General features: G+C 45.5%; 2 protein-coding genes across 4 annotated transcripts in view; one reads left to right on the top strand and one right to left on the bottom strand.

Moving 5' to 3' along the window:
• Positions 1 to 425: 425 nt before the first annotated feature.
• Positions 426 to 11760, bottom strand: AHSA1 (activator of HSP90 ATPase activity 1). The gene is given in 9 exon segments (NM_001266884.1): positions 426 to 668; positions 1270 to 1321; positions 1600 to 1701; positions 4163 to 4291; positions 5145 to 5233; positions 7067 to 7184; positions 7580 to 7662; positions 10011 to 10201; positions 11538 to 11760. Coding segments are annotated over 9 exon segments (1017 nt in total). The 5' UTR covers positions 11618 to 11760; the 3' UTR covers positions 426 to 495.
• Positions 11761 to 12201: 441 nt separating this feature from the next.
• The window catches only part of VIPAS39 (VPS33B interacting protein, apical-basolateral polarity regulator, spe-39 homolog), a 32265-nt gene continuing 27999 nt past the window's right edge, over positions 12202 to 16467 (top strand). Inside the window, exons 1-2 of one of the 3 annotated variants that reach the window (XM_077938054.1) lie at positions 12202 to 12312; positions 15898 to 16090. In XM_077938054.1, coding sequence (XP_077794180.1) covers positions 15998 to 16090 — 93 coding nt within the window. In that variant the 5' untranslated portion in view covers positions 12202 to 12312; positions 15898 to 15997. 3 annotated transcript variants of the gene reach the window in all.

Here is a 16467-nt window from a genome sequence, read left to right as displayed (position 1 = left end):
GCACTGGCAGTAGAGGTATAGTGTTTGTTAGCACTCTCTACCCAGGTACCAACCCTCCCCTACTTTTACGGGTAAAAAGGCAGGAACTATTTACCAGTAAGAAAGACTAGCTCAGGAATGCCTGGTAGTGAGAAGCAGGTGCTGTGCCTCTTAATTACCCACACTTATCCAGAATAGAGACAAGGCCATCCACCCCATCCTTTACTGAATTCAGAGCCTTTGAGGGAGCTCTCAATACCAGCCACTCAATCAACACAGGTTCCAGACACGCATGTTTTTTAAATTATGTTTATTTAGCATATGTACACATAAAAGAGAAATTGCCCTCTGAACCCACCCAGAAGAAAACATGCACAAACCCAAGGTATATGTGGAGGGGAGGGGCCCTGGCCCCAAGTTAGCGGCTGGGACGATGCAATCCTGTGAGTCGCAAGTCCCAGTCAGGAGAGGACTGGACTGAAGTATCCAGGAGGCTGAAGTCCCCTGCCGCTGGCCCTAAAATAAGCGTGCGCCATAGCCAAAGGTCTGTTTAATGCCCTCAAAGTAGTACCGCTGCCAGCCCTGCCGCGTCCGCTCTTCCTCAGGAGCAGGGATGCCTCGACCTTCCATGCACAGCTCAGTCTCTCCATTCTTGTCGATGAAGGTCAAGGTGATGGTGGCAAAGTGCCCTGGGAAAGGCAGAGGGGATGGGGTTTCATATCTAGGGTTTCCATCTGAGTTTAAGACTGGGGCAATCTGGCTGGGTGTGGTGGTTCACACCTGTAATCTCAGCAGTTTGGGAGGCTGAGATGGGCGGACCACCAGAGGCCAGGAGTTCCAGACCAGCCTGGCTAACATGGTGAAACCCCATCTCTACTAAAATTACAACACTTAGCTGGGTGTAGTGGCATGCGCCTCTAATCCCAGCTACCTGGGCAACCTGTAATCCCAGTACTTTGGGAGGCTGAGGCAGGAGGATCACTTGAGCCCAGGAGTTCGAGACTAGCCTGGGCAATGTAGTGGGACCCCATCTCTACAAAAAAAGTAATTAAAAAAAAAAAAGCTGGTGTGGTGGTACACGTAGTCTCAGCTACTTGGGAAGCTGAAGCAGGAGGATCGTTTGGGTCTGGGAGGTTAAGGCTGCAGTTAGCTGTGATTATGCCACTGCACTCTAGCCTGGGTGACAGTGAGACCCTGTTTCCAAAAAACAAAGCAAAAAAAAAAAAAAAAAAAAACCTACAGCAAAGAGAAAAAGTTCTGGGGGTAATGGCAATATATATGTTTACTTACCCTCTGGCCAAGATTTAAACCTCCACTTCATCACAATATGTTTCTCAGGGACCTAAAATAATCAAACAGCTCAGTCTACATTATATACTACAACAGACCCAGTCCTAGCTAGGATCAGTCATCTGCCCTTCATACGGAGTCCACCGTCTGTGCAACTGTATTACTTGCAAGAGAGTTCAAATCACAGCCTTTTTTTGAAAAACAAAATGTTTTATTAACCAAAGAGATTAAAGCCTTAAACTTTACCTATAGAGTTGAGAAACAAGAGAAATGTCACTCAGCTGACCAGACAGACGCAACAACCCAAGTCTAGGGCCAGCAGGTACTCACCAGATCAGTAAATTCCCCAGAAACGTTGCCATCTACCATGTGGAACTTTCCACCTCTGTCTGCTTCTAATGTTGCGGGAGCATGGGTAAAGGCCTGCACCAGCTGCAGGAAAAAAAAAAAGAGGCAGAAGATACATGGCTCTCAGTGGGACCCAGGGACAAATGCCAGCTGAAGGCTGCATGTCTCAACTCTCATTTCCGCCAGTCTGCCCCACAGGCAGGTCCAAGGTGTCCCTCTATTCTGTTCTACTACCAGCCAGGACTTGACTTCGGGAATTCTTTCAGATCCGATGATGCCATTACTTTGGACCCATTTACTTTTATTTATTTGAAATAGTAGGCCGGGCACGGTGGCTCAAGCCTGTAATCCCAGCACTTTGGGAGGCCGAGACGGGTTGATCACGAAGTCAGGAGATCGAGACCATCCTGGTGAACACAGTGAAACCCCGTCTCTACTAAAACTACAAAAAACTAGCCGGGCGAGGTGGCGGCGCCTGTAGTCCCAGCTACTCGGGAGGCTGAGGCAGGAGAATGGCGTAAACCCGGGAGGCGGAGCTTGCAGTGAGCTGAGATCCAGCCACTGCACTCCAGCCTGGGCGACAGAGCGAGACTCCGTCTCAAAAAAAAAAAAAAAAAAAAAAAAAAAAAAGAAATAGTATATGGTTCAGAAAGATATGAGAATGAGCTTATGAAAGAAAATTCTCAAGTAAATGTTTGAGACTTCTATTTTCATTTCTGAGAACGTGTCCCAAAGTAGATCTATGCCATACATCTTTTTTTTTTTTTTTTTTTGAGACGGAGTCTCACTCTGTCACCCAGGCTGGAGTGCAGTGGCATGATCTCAGCTCACTGCAACCTCCGCCTGTCCAGGTTTTAAGCAATTCTCTGCCTCAGCCTCCGGAGTAGCCGGGATTACAGGCATGTGCCACCACGCCGGCTAATTTTTTGTTTTTTTAGTACAGACAGGGTTTCACCATCTTGGCCAGACTGGTCTTGAACTCCTGACCTCCAGATCCACCAGCCTCGACCTCCCAAAGTGCTGGGATTATAGGCGTGAGCCACCGTGCCCAGCCCTTTTATTTTGTTTTTGAGATGGGTCTCGCTCTGTTGCCCAGGCCAAAGTGCAGTGGCATGATCATGGCTCACTGTAGCCCCAACCTCCTAAGCTTAGGTGATCCTTCCACCTCAGCTTCCTAAGGAGCTGGGACTATAGGTGTGTACCACCACACCAGCTAATTTCTGTATTTTTTGTATAGATGGCTTCACCATGTTGGCCAGACAAGTCTCAAACTCCTGGGCTCAAGCAATTCATCGGCCTCAGCCTCCCAAAGTGCTGGGATTAGAGGTGTGAGCCACTGTGCCTGGCCTACTCCATATATATCAAATCAGTATCATTTTGCTGTGTTCGATTACTCAACAGTGCCACTTTTACTTTTAAAAAGGCTTTACTATTTTTTTAAGTAGGTAATACAAATACATGGTAAAAAATTAAAAAGGAACAGAAGGTTAAAAATGTCAGGAATCCTCCCATACAAAAGTATTTTAAAACTCTGAAAACTTTAACTAGTTTGGAAGAAGAGATTCAACTGAAGTCTGTGTCCATTTAACTGCTTCTCCAGTTCTTGGTTTTCTAAGGGGGACAGAACTATCATGAGAGTATTTTGAGTGCAGGCACACAGACATACTAACACCCATATACTACATGGTACCTCTTAATTTATGGCTGTATTTGCATTTTTGTTTTAAAAATAAGATCTTGGAATTTTGTCCTAGAGTATGTGAGAACTTCCACGTATCCTAACCGCCTTTACTATCAGATAATAAAGCTGAATACAGTCATGTTTCTCAACTCCACACTATAGCAGCAGAATGGTACAAGTCAGCTGTGCAACAGAAAGAAGCCAGGAATTCTTCTGTGCTACAGAGTAACCAAGAATGGCCATTCACTTTTCTGCTAAGATTCACTCAGTGATTTCTACTTATATGACCCAAAACTAGGACAGGCATGGTAATGTGCACCTGTAATCCCAGTTACTCAGGAGGCTGAGGAAGGAGGATCGCTTGAGCCCAGGAGTTCAAGGCTAGTCTGGGCAACATAGCAAGACCAGGTCTTTTGTTTTTAAAATAAATAAATATGGCTGGGCACAGTGGTTTGCACCTGTAATCCCAGCACTTTGGGAGGCTGAGGTGTGGGCAGATCACTTGAGGTCAGGAGTTTGAGATCAGCCCATCTCTACTAAAAAACATGGTGAAACCCCATCTCTACTAAAAAATATAAAAATTAGCTGGGCATGATGGCGTGTGCCTATAGTACCAGCTGTTTGGGATGCTGAGGCAGGAGAATCGCTTGAACCCGGCAGGCAGAGGTTGCAGTGAGCCGAGATCGCACCACTGCACTCCAGCTTGGGCGGGTGACAGAGCGAGACTTCGTCTCAAAAAAAAAAAAAAAAGAATAGAGGGAGGGAAACTTCACTTTGATGAAGGCCTCATGGCTCCAGCTGTGAGCACCTTTTCTGCACACTCAGGGCAGATGGCACGAGGCCTGAAGGACAAGACTGACTTACCTCTTGGGTGGTAAACACTCTATAGAGCTCCTCTGGTGACGTCAGGAAGGTTTCCTTAAGAGTGATCTTACAAGTGGGGATTTTGACTCCAACAGGTCTGGCCTGGGTTTTTGAAGGAGCAGGCTTAGCCTGTGAAAGTGGCAGTGAAAACGGTCAGTACAGAGTAATGATACAACCTCAATCAGCGTGGCTTCAGAGACAGTTGTACCATTCATTCTCATAAAAATTTTCACCTCCGAGGCTAATTATTCCAAGGGGTTTGAAGGGAATTTGAGTGTGTAGGTGTTTTAGTCATGAGGGTCATGTTTCTGGAAACATCCTTAATTCCCAGTAAAAATAACCACTCTACAAGGAAGACCCTGATAGTCAAATAACAAATCAAATCATTGAGATATTTTTTAAGAGCTCAGTGTAATTCTCAAACAATTTCTATGCTTAAATAGCTGGAAGCAGTTTTCTCCCCACTTCCAGAGTATCCACTCTACTATGCTGACAAAAGAGCAACAGGGCTCTAAACCAAGTGCTGAGCTTGAACCACAAACTTCCATCTCCAGATAAAGTACTTGCTCGCCCTGTAAACTGGAGAGACTGGGTGAAGACAGGGATGTAACTCCATTTCCTGATGGGACCTCTAAAATCAAAGTCTGAGATATCAACATACCAATTAGGCTGAAGACTTATATAGATGAAGACCATCCTTTGTTCATAACCTCCTAATTGGTGCTAAATGCAATCAAAAGTCAGACTTTTAATTGTCTGATAGCTTCTACTTGCTCTAGGGGTCTGCGATAAACAAATTAAAACCAGGTTAAAGATGGGTGAATGAATGCATATTGCAGGGACTCTAAAAAAGTACCATGAGCAGATCACAGCTGCTCTGGCTTAGAGGTTAGGGACACAAAGAGCTGACATGTGGAATTAAGAAGGCAGTCTCTCAAGTTCCTTTGCAGACAGTCTCCCACCCCGGGGGAAAACCATTTACCTTGCGCTCCTCAGTTTTCAGTGCTGGCTGCCCCACTGGGTCTACTGACTCTCCATTCACTGTAGGTAAGATCATGCCCTGGGTGAACTCTGAAAAGATAAAATTCCAGCTCATGGAAGTTATTTCTTAGTAGCTGAGATCTGGAGTTTCATTACAGCTTGACAAACATAGCCATCCTACTACAGAATGAGGTTTTGACCAGAAAAGGAAGAGGCTATTTTTACATCTTTACTTTTGGTCTATGCCAGACTGGTATCAGGGTATATGCTATAGAATATAGTGTGTTCACTGGGATTATCTTTTTTTTTTTTTTTTTTTTAGATGGGAGTCTTGCTCTGTTGCCAGGCTGGAGTGCAGTGGTGCAATCTCAGCTCACTGCAATCTCCAACTCCCTGGTTCAAGCTATTTTCCTGCCTCAGCCTCCTGAGTAGCTGGGATTATAGGCAAGCGCCACCATGCCCAGCTAATTTTTGTATTTTTAGTAGAGATGGGGTTTCACCATGTTGGCGAGGATGGTCTCGATCTCCTGACCTCGTGATCCACTGGCCTTAGCCTCCCAAAGTGCTGGGATTACAGGCATGAGCCACCGGCACCCGGCCACTGGGATTATTTTTAAAAGCTTATCCTCCTGACTCAACTGGAAACATTATAACATATTAAGTGCATGTGAGGTCTACTATGGAAGGATGGCATGAACGCTGTGGCACTTTGATGACTTCAAGAGTAGGTAATCTACCCAGCACCCATGGATGCATGGTTAGTATCTTTCCTCCACTCTGCCTTGCCTCTGTAGAAAAGCCACAACTAGTTATGGCACTGGAGTACTGGTCCTCCCCCAAAAAGGTGTCTATCACCTTCTATCATCTTCTTTGATGGTTATTATACATATTCCAACACCAAGATCAGAACACACTGGCAGAAATGGAATCCCAGGGGAAAGCTGAGCTGACTTCTATTCTAACCATCTAAATATCCCTGGAGAATGCATATCAAAGATAGTCCAGACTGTATTTAAGTAATGAGTCCTGCGATGCCAAGTCTTTAGATTAGCGCTGTCCATTAGAAATATAATGTGAGCCTCAAATATAATTTTTTTTTTGAGACGGAGTCTCACTCTGTCGCCCAGGCTGGAGTGCAATGGTATGTTCTTGACTCATCGCCACCTCCATCTCCCAGGTTCAAGCGATTCTCCTGCCTCAGCCTCTTGAGTAGCTGGGATTACAGGCGTGTGCCACCACACCCAGCTAATTTTGTATTTTTAGTAGAGATTGGGTTTCTCCATGTTGGTCAGGCTGGTCTTGAACTCCCGACCTCAAGTGATCCGCCCAACTCGGCCTCCCAAAGTGCTGAGATTATAGGCGTGAGCCACCGCACCCAGCCCATAGTGTAATTTATACTCACAGCACGTCTCTTGTGTTTTTTGGTCATCCAGGCTGGAGTGCAGAGGCATGATCTCAGCTAGCTCAATGCAACCTCCCTGCCTCCTGGGCTCAAGCCACTCTCCCACCTCAGCCTCCCCAGTAGCTGGGACTACAGACGCCAACCACCGCATCCAGCTAATTTTTGTATTTTTTGTAGGACGGCATATTGCCCAGGCTGGTCTCGAATTCCTGAGCTCAGGCAATCAGCCCACCTCAGCCTCCAACAGTGCTGGGATTACAAGTGTGAGCCACTGTGCCTGGCCCTCACAGCACATCTCGGTTTGGTCTAACCACATCTCAAATGCTGAACTGTCAGTATTGGACAACACAGCTCCAGATCTTTCCCTTACTCCGAGCTTATGGACTGACTTTAAGATGAAATAAGCCCCCTCCCCACAAATCTTTACCCATCTGCCAAAGAAAGGACTGTCCAGGCCCTTAACCACAGTCTAACAGGTGGAAACTACCTCCTTAAGGCATATAGAACTACTCAAGGGATACCTGTTTTGAGGGTGCTGATGTAAATTCCCATTGCTTCTCTGAGAAGTTTCACCCCTTCTTCCTTCATTAAGGCCACGAGATTTGTGTCAGGCTCATCTTTGGCAAGGCTCACACTAATCTGAGTGAAAGATGAGAAGTAGGTGGTAAATAACTTGAGGGGCACCCTCATTATGGAATGTGGGGGCTGAGCAATCACGTAACTGCTGACATTTCCAAAGGAAATGCATGAGTACTGCGATATTCGTACAATCCCCATTAGTGTTCCTTCTTGAGTCCTCTCTGTCAAATGGCTAATGTTAGTTAGAACCCATGTCACTAGCTAAAGTGAAGAATTAAAGTGCAAATTGCTCTGGAAGTTTCCAGTGGCACCACACGCCTAGCAAAGTATCTGCAGACTCGGGTTCTGAATGCTTGGACCAAGCCTGCACTATGAATCCTCAATGACAGGTCACTTTTCTCATCTGAGAGTAAGAGGATATAGAGGACTCGGATTAGGAGTTAGGAAGCACGAACCTCTACTTCATCCACGCTGTTTTCATCAGACAAATTGGGGATCTCCACATGTCCTTTGTACTGTACTCCTGACTTAGAAGTACCTGTCAAAACCAATGCAATGTTATTAGTCCACTCCTAGGCAGGAAAGGTCTCTGCTCCAGGGTCCTAACTGCGACCTCACTTCTGCTGCTTTTGGATGGCTGAACCGATCCTCTTTATTCTGAGAATGCCACATGCCAGATGCAATCAATACCCGCACCCCCAAAAGAAATGTCTTTTCCTCACCAGGTTACTGGAAACCAACTATGTTATTGGTACTAGCATGAGTTATACCATGAGAACTTGGGTCAAAAGCCAGTAGTTCTGCTAGAAACTTCTTTTGAAAATATCAATTTATTTCAGTGCAACTGAGATATTAGGGAGCAATTTGATTATAATGAGAAGTTCACATTTGCTTATATGTGACTCCATCCATGAGAAACACTAGGTGAATACGGAAAGCCTCACCCAACTACACAGGATACATAAAACACACATATCTCAAACACCTATCTGCCAATGACCTCGGTTTACAGCGTGTATTGTGAGCCATACCTATCCTCATCTAGTGTAATGTTCCTTCTGATTGTAGATGACTCTCCTTCTACCATTCCAAAGTAGTCCTCAAGCTGCAACCCTTCTGATGCCCACTTTTTTCCCCCCAAGACAGCTCTGTCACTCAGGCTGGAGTGCAGTGGCACGATCTCGGCTCACTGTAACCTCCACCTCCCAGGTTCAAGCAATTCTTCTGCCTCAGCCTCCCAAGTAGCTGGGATTACAGGCACGTGCCACCATGCCCGGCTAATTCTTGTATTTTTTAGTAGAGACGGGGTTTCACCATGTTGGCCAGGTGTGTCTCCAATTCCTGACCTTGATCCACTTGCCTCAGTCTCCCAAAGTGCTGAGATTACAGGCGTGAGCCACCGTGCCTGGCTCTGATGCCCACTTTCACAAGTAACCTTCAGGTCTTTTTAATGGTAAAGCACCATATTTACTGTAGTATTTATTTATTTATTTATTTATTTATTTTCTTTCGAGATGGAGTCTCAGTCTGTTGCCCAGGCTGGAGTGCAATGGTGCGATCTCAGCTCACTGCAACCTCCACCTCCTGGGTTCAAGCAGCTCTCCTGCCTCCGCCTCCCGGGTAGCTGGGACTATAACCACGCGCCACCACGCCCGGCTAATTTTTTGTATTTTTAGTAGAGATGGGGTTTCACTGTGTCAGCCAGGATGGTCTCAATCTCCTGACCTCATGATCTGCCCGCCCTGGCCTCCCAAAGTGCTGGGATTACATGCATGAACCACCGCGCCTGGCCTGTATTTATCTATTTCTTACCATTTAATGTGCACAAAACTATGCTACCAATTTTTAGTGCCTATATTTAAAAGAAAAGTGTCGGCCAGACACAGTTCGAGACCAGCCTGACTAACATGGTGAAACCTGTCTCTAATAAAAATACAAAATTAGCCGGGCGTGGTGGCAGGCACCTGTAATCCTACTTGGGAGGCTGAGGCAGGAGAATTGGTTGAACCCAGGAAGTGGAGGTTGCAGTGAGCAGAGATCGTGCCACTGCACTCCAGCCTGGGCGACAAGAGTGAAACTCCGTCTCAAAAAAAAAAAAAAAAAGGGGGGGTCTGGGCAAAATGACACCAAAGATTCCTTCCATACTACTATGCTTCAAGTGTACTTTAAAAACAAATTAACAAAAATCAAGGACAGATAAATCTACTTTCACCCTTTTTTATGATATGACTATTCACTTTAGAAATGTTTATCAAAGCACAAATTTCATGCCTTGCCTCATACCCAGACAGTAGCTATCTCATACTCCTTTAACTTTATTGTCTTTTTACATTCAGGCTCTCGACAGTCAGGACTGTCCAAAACGGGCATACGCATGACCTCAATTTTTTCCTAATGTCATACAGAAGGGACACAAAACTAGAAGAGAGATAAAACAGCCCCAAATTACTGTCACACACAAGCTTCTTTTTAATTTGTTAGAGTCACACTGAGGAGAGTAAAAAAAAAAGATCAAGACCAAAAAAACAAAAACAAAAACAAAACAAAAAAAACCCTCCTTCCTCCTTTTAAATCACTCACGAGATACATGTAGCTAGTCTGAAGAAATATCACCTTAGGTGTTCCAACAAAGACCAAGGCCCAAACATGCAGTGGCCCAGCCTCTTCATGGGTGGGACTGATGAGACCCGGAGAGAGGAAATCCATTTAGCATCCCACAATGGCAAAGAAATTTCAGTACCCAATACTGCTTTACATAGGACTCCAAAGCAGCAACATCTGCCTTCTCCCTTCAACGTTTGTAACTCCTCAAAACTGTTCTCTCCAGCTACTTAACAGGTTAAACAAAACACAGTTAATCTCTCTGACAGCCCAGCTTAGACTTACCTGTCCAGTTTAGTTTGACGCTCCATTCGTAAAAGAAGATAAGTTTCCCTTTGCGATTGTTAATGGACGCCTCTCCATCAAGCTTACTCACTTCTGTCACCTCACATTTGCCTTCTTCATTTTGAACCTGCACTGCCAGGAACAGTGTTTTCAGCTTATCCGTGGACCAATTTGAAGCATCTCTCTCCGTCCTGCAAAGCAGAAACAAAGCTATGAACTAGCAGTCAAATGGAGGATATACTGCTCTATGCAAGAGAATACGAGGTTAAAGGAGGCCTGACAAATAGTTTGAAAGGAACACAAAAACTCCCAGTCCCACTCCAGTATGTCCACAAACATGTCACCCTTTTCTAGGAAGACAAGGGGTTGCACACTGTCAACAAAGACAGCTGCTGTAGAGAATGGTATAAACTCAATGGAAAATTATGCTCTCCTTTCTCGGCATGATGGTGCTGGAGAATACTTGATACTTTAACATGGCGCCCCCATTTGACCAAGTGGAAAACTGCACATATTGCTCTGATCAGGAACACAGACTGGACCATGGAAGAATAGTACTTAGCTAAAAGGCCCAGAAAGGATTCAACCAATAACCCTGACCTCACTGGCACAGTGTTCTGACCTATCAGATTCGCACTTGTATTATAAACTTCCTACACATTCACTGCCCCCTAGATGGCCACAAAAACGTTAAGACAAGGGCTTCAAAACAACAAAAATTAGGTCAAGTACTCTGCATGTTAGAAGAGAGAACACAAAGTGAGATATGGAAAAGAAACATCACTATCTGCCCTCCTGCTTATCAACTATTAGAGAAAACAGCAGCAAAGAAAGCTGCAACAAAGTAACGGTACAATACAAACATTATGAACAGAATTCAGTGGAATTCAAAAGTAAGGAAACATTACTTTGGGAAGATTTCATGAAGCGGGGCAGTATTTTAAGAACGGACAGGTTATAAAACCACGGCTGCTCGGCAACCTGGAGTTCCAACACACCTGACCTGACAGTTCCGGGTGAGAGGCCGCAGCTATCTGAGCTCTGAGCACCTGCACAACACGTTCTCAATCTCCCGCGGGACTGCTGCAGCGGTCCCCTATGAATGACTTTTAATTTTACTGCAAGCCGCAAAACAGGAATTACAGACCCCTGGCCTTAGGCCTTTCACAGCTGTCTCCCAACACAATCAAAAGAGGTTCCAGTCTCAGTGACTCCTCTGGCCACGTGTAGTAAGCACCTCTCTGCTCGGGCTGGATGCAGCAGCCAGGGCGTTATCTCCCAGTCTCTCTGACAACCCTCCTCTGGGGCGCTGCCCTCCACGTCCATCTCCCTCCCCTCAAGCACTGAGAAGGTGGCCGGGGAGTGGAGAGGCCTGGGGCTACGGACCCCTGCCACAGGAAGGACCCGCCCCCATCTCCGGACAGGGTTACTTCAGCCCCAGCTCTGTCCGGTCCGAGGTTCCAGGAACCCTGGAACCCTGGCCCGGCCGCAGGTCTCCCAAGGCCGGCCTGCTTTGCTGGCCCTCACCAGTGCCAGTTGTTGACGTTGGTGGCGTCCGCCCGCTCCTCCACGATCCAGCGTGGGTCTCCCTCACCCCACTTGGCCATCGGCTCTCCTATCGCGGCGCCACCAGCTCCGGAGCTGCCGCAGCCACAGCCTCAGGACCGCTTAGTGCCAGCCGCCCGGCAGCGCCTGGAAACTACTAGAAGCGGCCGCAAGCACCTCCTGGCTTGCTTTTCCCTCCACCCCCTCCCCTTCTTAACTTCCGGCTCCTCCCCACTTCCACCGGCTACTTCCGTCCCAACTCGCCGCACCGTGGGTTCCATCTGATTTAGTGTTCCTTCGGACTCCCTCAGGTTCTCCCAAAAAAGGGTCCCGAAACCCAACTGCTCATACAACCATTCCTCACCCATAGGAAAACAAAGAACACGTCTCATTGTTTCCCTGGACCCTAAATCGGCCTTGCTGAGCCTCATGGGACTTGTAGTCTTCTTACGTGACCCGCTGCATAACCGCGGAAGGTCGCCCTGAAGGGAGAGGAAATGACCTAGCACAGTTCGTGGGGTTTCTGGGGGCTGTAGTCAAGAAGCCTTGTGGTTCATCGGGACGGCGCCTGACAGCAGAGGCAGAAGAAACTACAACTTCCAGCATGCCCTGCGGCCTCTTTATTCGCGTTTTCTCCCCGCCCCGCGATTATTCCTTTCTGCCCCCTTCTCTAAGCTGCACAGCCTGAAAAGAGAGGCTGTTCCAGCGGCGGCGGAGGCTGACGCAGTCCTGAGAGGGAGGGCTCTGTGCGTAAGAGGTGAGGGTGTCCCAAGCCCCTTGGGTCGCTTATCTGGCTGAGTCCAGCCTCTCCGCATCTTGATCTTTTCCCCTCTTCTAGGAGGCATCCCTACATCCTACGACCACAGGCCTGATTCTCTTCTTTCAGTCAGGGCGACCCTTGGGCGCTGGAGTACGCTTGGGAATGGGGCTGCGAGTAAGCACCAACGATTGGTTCGGAAGCGGACATTTGGTTCAGAAAGAGCATTTAACTCTGCCAGGGATCCGCTGGGCTCTGACGACTGCGGTAGATCCATGGCTTCCTGGACGTTCACCCGTAGAGTCATCCTAGCTTAACTCATGTTCCCTGGTCTCAGTTCACAAGCCTCACCTGTATCTTCCTGGCTCGGAAGATAATTGAAACCAAGTCTGACTTTCTCAGAAGCTGGTTTTTGGAGTTTTCTGAGGCAGGGAGGATGTTGTGGTTTTCTTGCTGATCCTTCTGTTTTCTTTTGTAAAGTTCCTGTTCTCCCCTGAGATCCCTCACCCTGCCTTGTGGTCTGTCAGTAAACAGGAGACGACAAAGATAAACCTCTGAAGTGTTTTAAATCATGTTGAAGCACCTGTCACTCTTAAGATTGTACCTGATTACTTATAACTCTGGAGCTATTAGATCATTATCTATACTTGTCAAGTAAACCTAGCTTCTCATTTGGCGTTATAAATACAAATTGATGGCAGGTGTCTACTGCCATTGCATGGTTTAAAAGATTTCCAGAAATCCTCTGGCAGGTTATTGTGTTTGTTAGACATATTCTATGTCTATTTGTAGATAACTACTATAGTGAAGGAATGATCTCTAGTTTTCCAGAGAGTGAAAAATAGATAGAAGGACCATGCAGGACACTAGAAATGGTCTAGAAGCCAGAAAGCCTGGATTGTAATTTGAAATAGCACGTAACAAGGTGGCTTTGATACTGAACTCTTTTGTGCCTCCCTTTCCCCGTGAGTAACATGGAAATGGAATTTCCCAGGCCTACCTTACAAGATTGTTCTGAGGATCAAATGAATGACAGATTTATGAACTGACATGTGTGCCAGAGACATTTATATGTTCTGTGCACATCTTCAGCATTTGTGGCCACTCAGAATTTTTGTATTTTTTTTAATTTTTAGGATTGCTAAAAAATATTTTCTTTTTTAGCTTTTCCCAAGGTACTATGATGATGTATTAATAATAAAAGTTACTACTGAGTGTTAATTTTGGGTCGGGCACTAAGCACTTTATATGTATTAACTGGTTTACTCCTCATAACCATTTCTAAGGTAGGTCATCTGTTATGCCCATTTTACAGATGGGGAAACCAAGACAGAAAAATGTCAGTATGATATTCCATATTAAAAGGAATTAACATTTAGTATTTACTTTCCGCTAGACACTTTTATAGGTGTTCCTGCAACCCTGTGAGATAGGATATAATTTTCTCCAAGGCTTAAAAGTAAAGTCATTTATCCAGTTTGCTCAGAATTAAGAGAAACCAGGATTTGAACTCAAGGTTGCCTGACTACAATGTCTGTGTGGGATGATTTCATGGTGTCTGCCAGCATTTTTGGTTTATCTCCCTAAAATTAAATACAGAAAAGGATTTTAAAGCAACACTTCCAGTAGAAATCAATTAGCAATGTCTGCTGTGGGAAGGAACAAGATAGAAAATTCCCACAATACCCTTGCTATCCTTATATCCCCTGAGTTGAAAACAGAGTCAGGAAGTAACAGTAGAATATCTTTAAGGGCCATCAAAAGCCTCAACAGGACTACCATGATGAGGCTTTTCTCAAGCTCTTATTGATGAAGGTGCTATTAAAAGGAAAAGCAAATGGTTCTTTTAGAACTTGATGCTGTTTAGCCTTTACAATTATTTTTGGTGCTGTGGGAGTTTTAGTACCTAGTCCTTGGCTTAAATCATAGTTTTCATTCTAATCCAGTTGGCATGATAGTTTAGTTTGTAATTCTGTTTCCTTATTTAGAGACAGGAAGGGTCTCACTCTGTCACCCAGGCTGGAGTGCAGTTGTGTGACCTCAACTCATGGCAGCCTCAACCTCCCGAGCTCAGGTGATCCTCCACCTCAGCCTCCCAAGTAGTTGGGACCACGTCACCATGTCCAGCTGGTTTTTTGTTTGGTTTTTAAATTTTTTTTTGTAGAGACAGTTTTACTGTGTTGCCCAGGCTAGTCTTGAACTTGGACCCAGGCAATCCTCCCACCTCAGTGTCCCAAAGTGCTGGGATTACAGATGTGAGCCACTGTACCCTGCCTAGTTTGTAATTCTAGGGCAAAACTTGTTTTTGCAGGGCAAAATTGAATTTTATAGTAGTTATAACAGGGACTTGTGGTCTTTTGACTACTTCTTTATATACTTGCTTTTCTTGGCCATGCCCTCATTTCCCAAATTTTGGCCAACAGTTGTTAATCAAATAGTCATAATTTGAAGATTTAGGTGAAATAGTTCTACTTCTTTTAATTACTTTGCTTTCCATTCTTTCAGGCATTTATGAGAGTGGAATATTTGTCAATTTTATTCACTGTAGTATTCCCAGAACCTAGAACAGTGCCCCAGAGATGGTGCTCAATAAATATTTGTTGAAAATGCGAATGCAATTTTTGTCTGTTTTGTGCATGTTTTGATTGCTCTTCCTTGTGTATTCAGCAAACTTTTGTGATGGATTCTTTTTTTTTTTTTTTTTTTGAGACGGAGTTTCGCTCTGTCACCCAGGCTGGAGTACAGTGGCCGGATCTCAGCTCACTGCAAGCTCTGTCTCCCAGGTTTATGCCATTCTCCTGCCTCAGCCTCCCGAGTAGCTGGGACTACAGGCACCCGCCACCTCGCCCGGCTAGTTTTTTTGTATTTTTAGTAGAGACGGGATTTCACCGTGTTAGCCAGGATGGTCTCGATCTCCTGACCTCGTGATCCGCCCGTCTCGGCCTCCCAAAGTGCTGGGATTACAGGCTTGAGCCACCGCGCCCGGCTGTGATGGATTCTTAAAGCATCTGCCTGCCTTGCACTGTTGCCTGTTGCTTTTAATATATACCTATGCTGAATGCCCTGGCTGTGTTGTAGGGTCCTTCAGAAGTGGGACCGTGTCTGACCCTTTTTTTTTTTTTTTTTTTTTTGAGATGGAGTTTTGCTCTTGTTGCCCAGGCTGAAGTGCAATGGTGCAATCTCGGCTCACCGCAACCTCCGCCTCCCGGGTTCAAGCGATTCTCCTGCCTCAGCCTCCTGAGTAGCTGGGATTACAGGCATGCACCACCATGCCCGGCTAATTTTGTATTTTTAGTAGAGACGGGGTTTCTCCATGTTGATCAGGCTGGTCTCGAACTCCTGAACTCAGGCGATCTGCCCACCTCGGCCTCCCAAATTGCTGGGATTAAAAGCCTGAGCCACTGCACCCAGTCTCTGGCACTTTTTAATATACCTTACAACACCTGAGAGAGTGCCCTGGACAAAGTGGATGCTCTAAGAATGGATGACTACTTCTGGGTAATTAGAAGATTAGAAGTACGATTTGATCAGTTGGAGACCCAAGAATGTGGTTTTATATGGCAGGTTCAATATTTGTTTTACCAGATCCTTTTCTGCATCCTTGATTTTTGGGAGCAGTTAAAGCTTTGGAACTCTTTAGGGAGAGACCCAGAAAGAGACGATGTATGTCTTCCTGTCACTGTAGATGAATCGGACAAAGGGTGATGAGGAGGAGTATTGGAACAGCTCCAAGTTCAAGGCTTTCACCTTTGACGATGAAGATGATGAGCTTTCACAGGTAGGTCAACTGCTGAAGTTTGTACTCTTTTCCACAGTGCCACTCTAAAATTCCTTCCTCTTGCAGTCTGGGTAACTTGGCTTTTGACCATGTCTTCATTAGGCTCAGGAAAGAGCCAGAAGGATTGTAAAATCCAGCTCACTGCCTTTTTTACTTTACCTTTTTAAGATGATTTCTTCCTTTCAGTTTTTTTTTCTTTTTAAAGAACCTCAAGTCTTTTATTCATGTGATATATATTTTTTATTTTTGAAAGATGAACTGGATTGGAGGATTTATTTTTGTTGTGTCTATTTTGCAATTGGGGAAACATTTATTTTTAGAGAGGTGAATAAATTCACTCAGGTTTACATAGCAAGTCACTGCCAGGAATATGATGA

This window comes from Macaca mulatta, chromosome 7, assembly GCF_049350105.2.
Source record: "Macaca mulatta isolate MMU2019108-1 chromosome 7, T2T-MMU8v2.0, whole genome shotgun sequence".
Taxonomy (NCBI): Eukaryota; Metazoa; Chordata; class Mammalia; order Primates; family Cercopithecidae; genus Macaca; species Macaca mulatta.
Note: the sequence above shows the minus strand (reverse complement) of the source record. Positions and strands in the feature narration are given on the sequence as shown.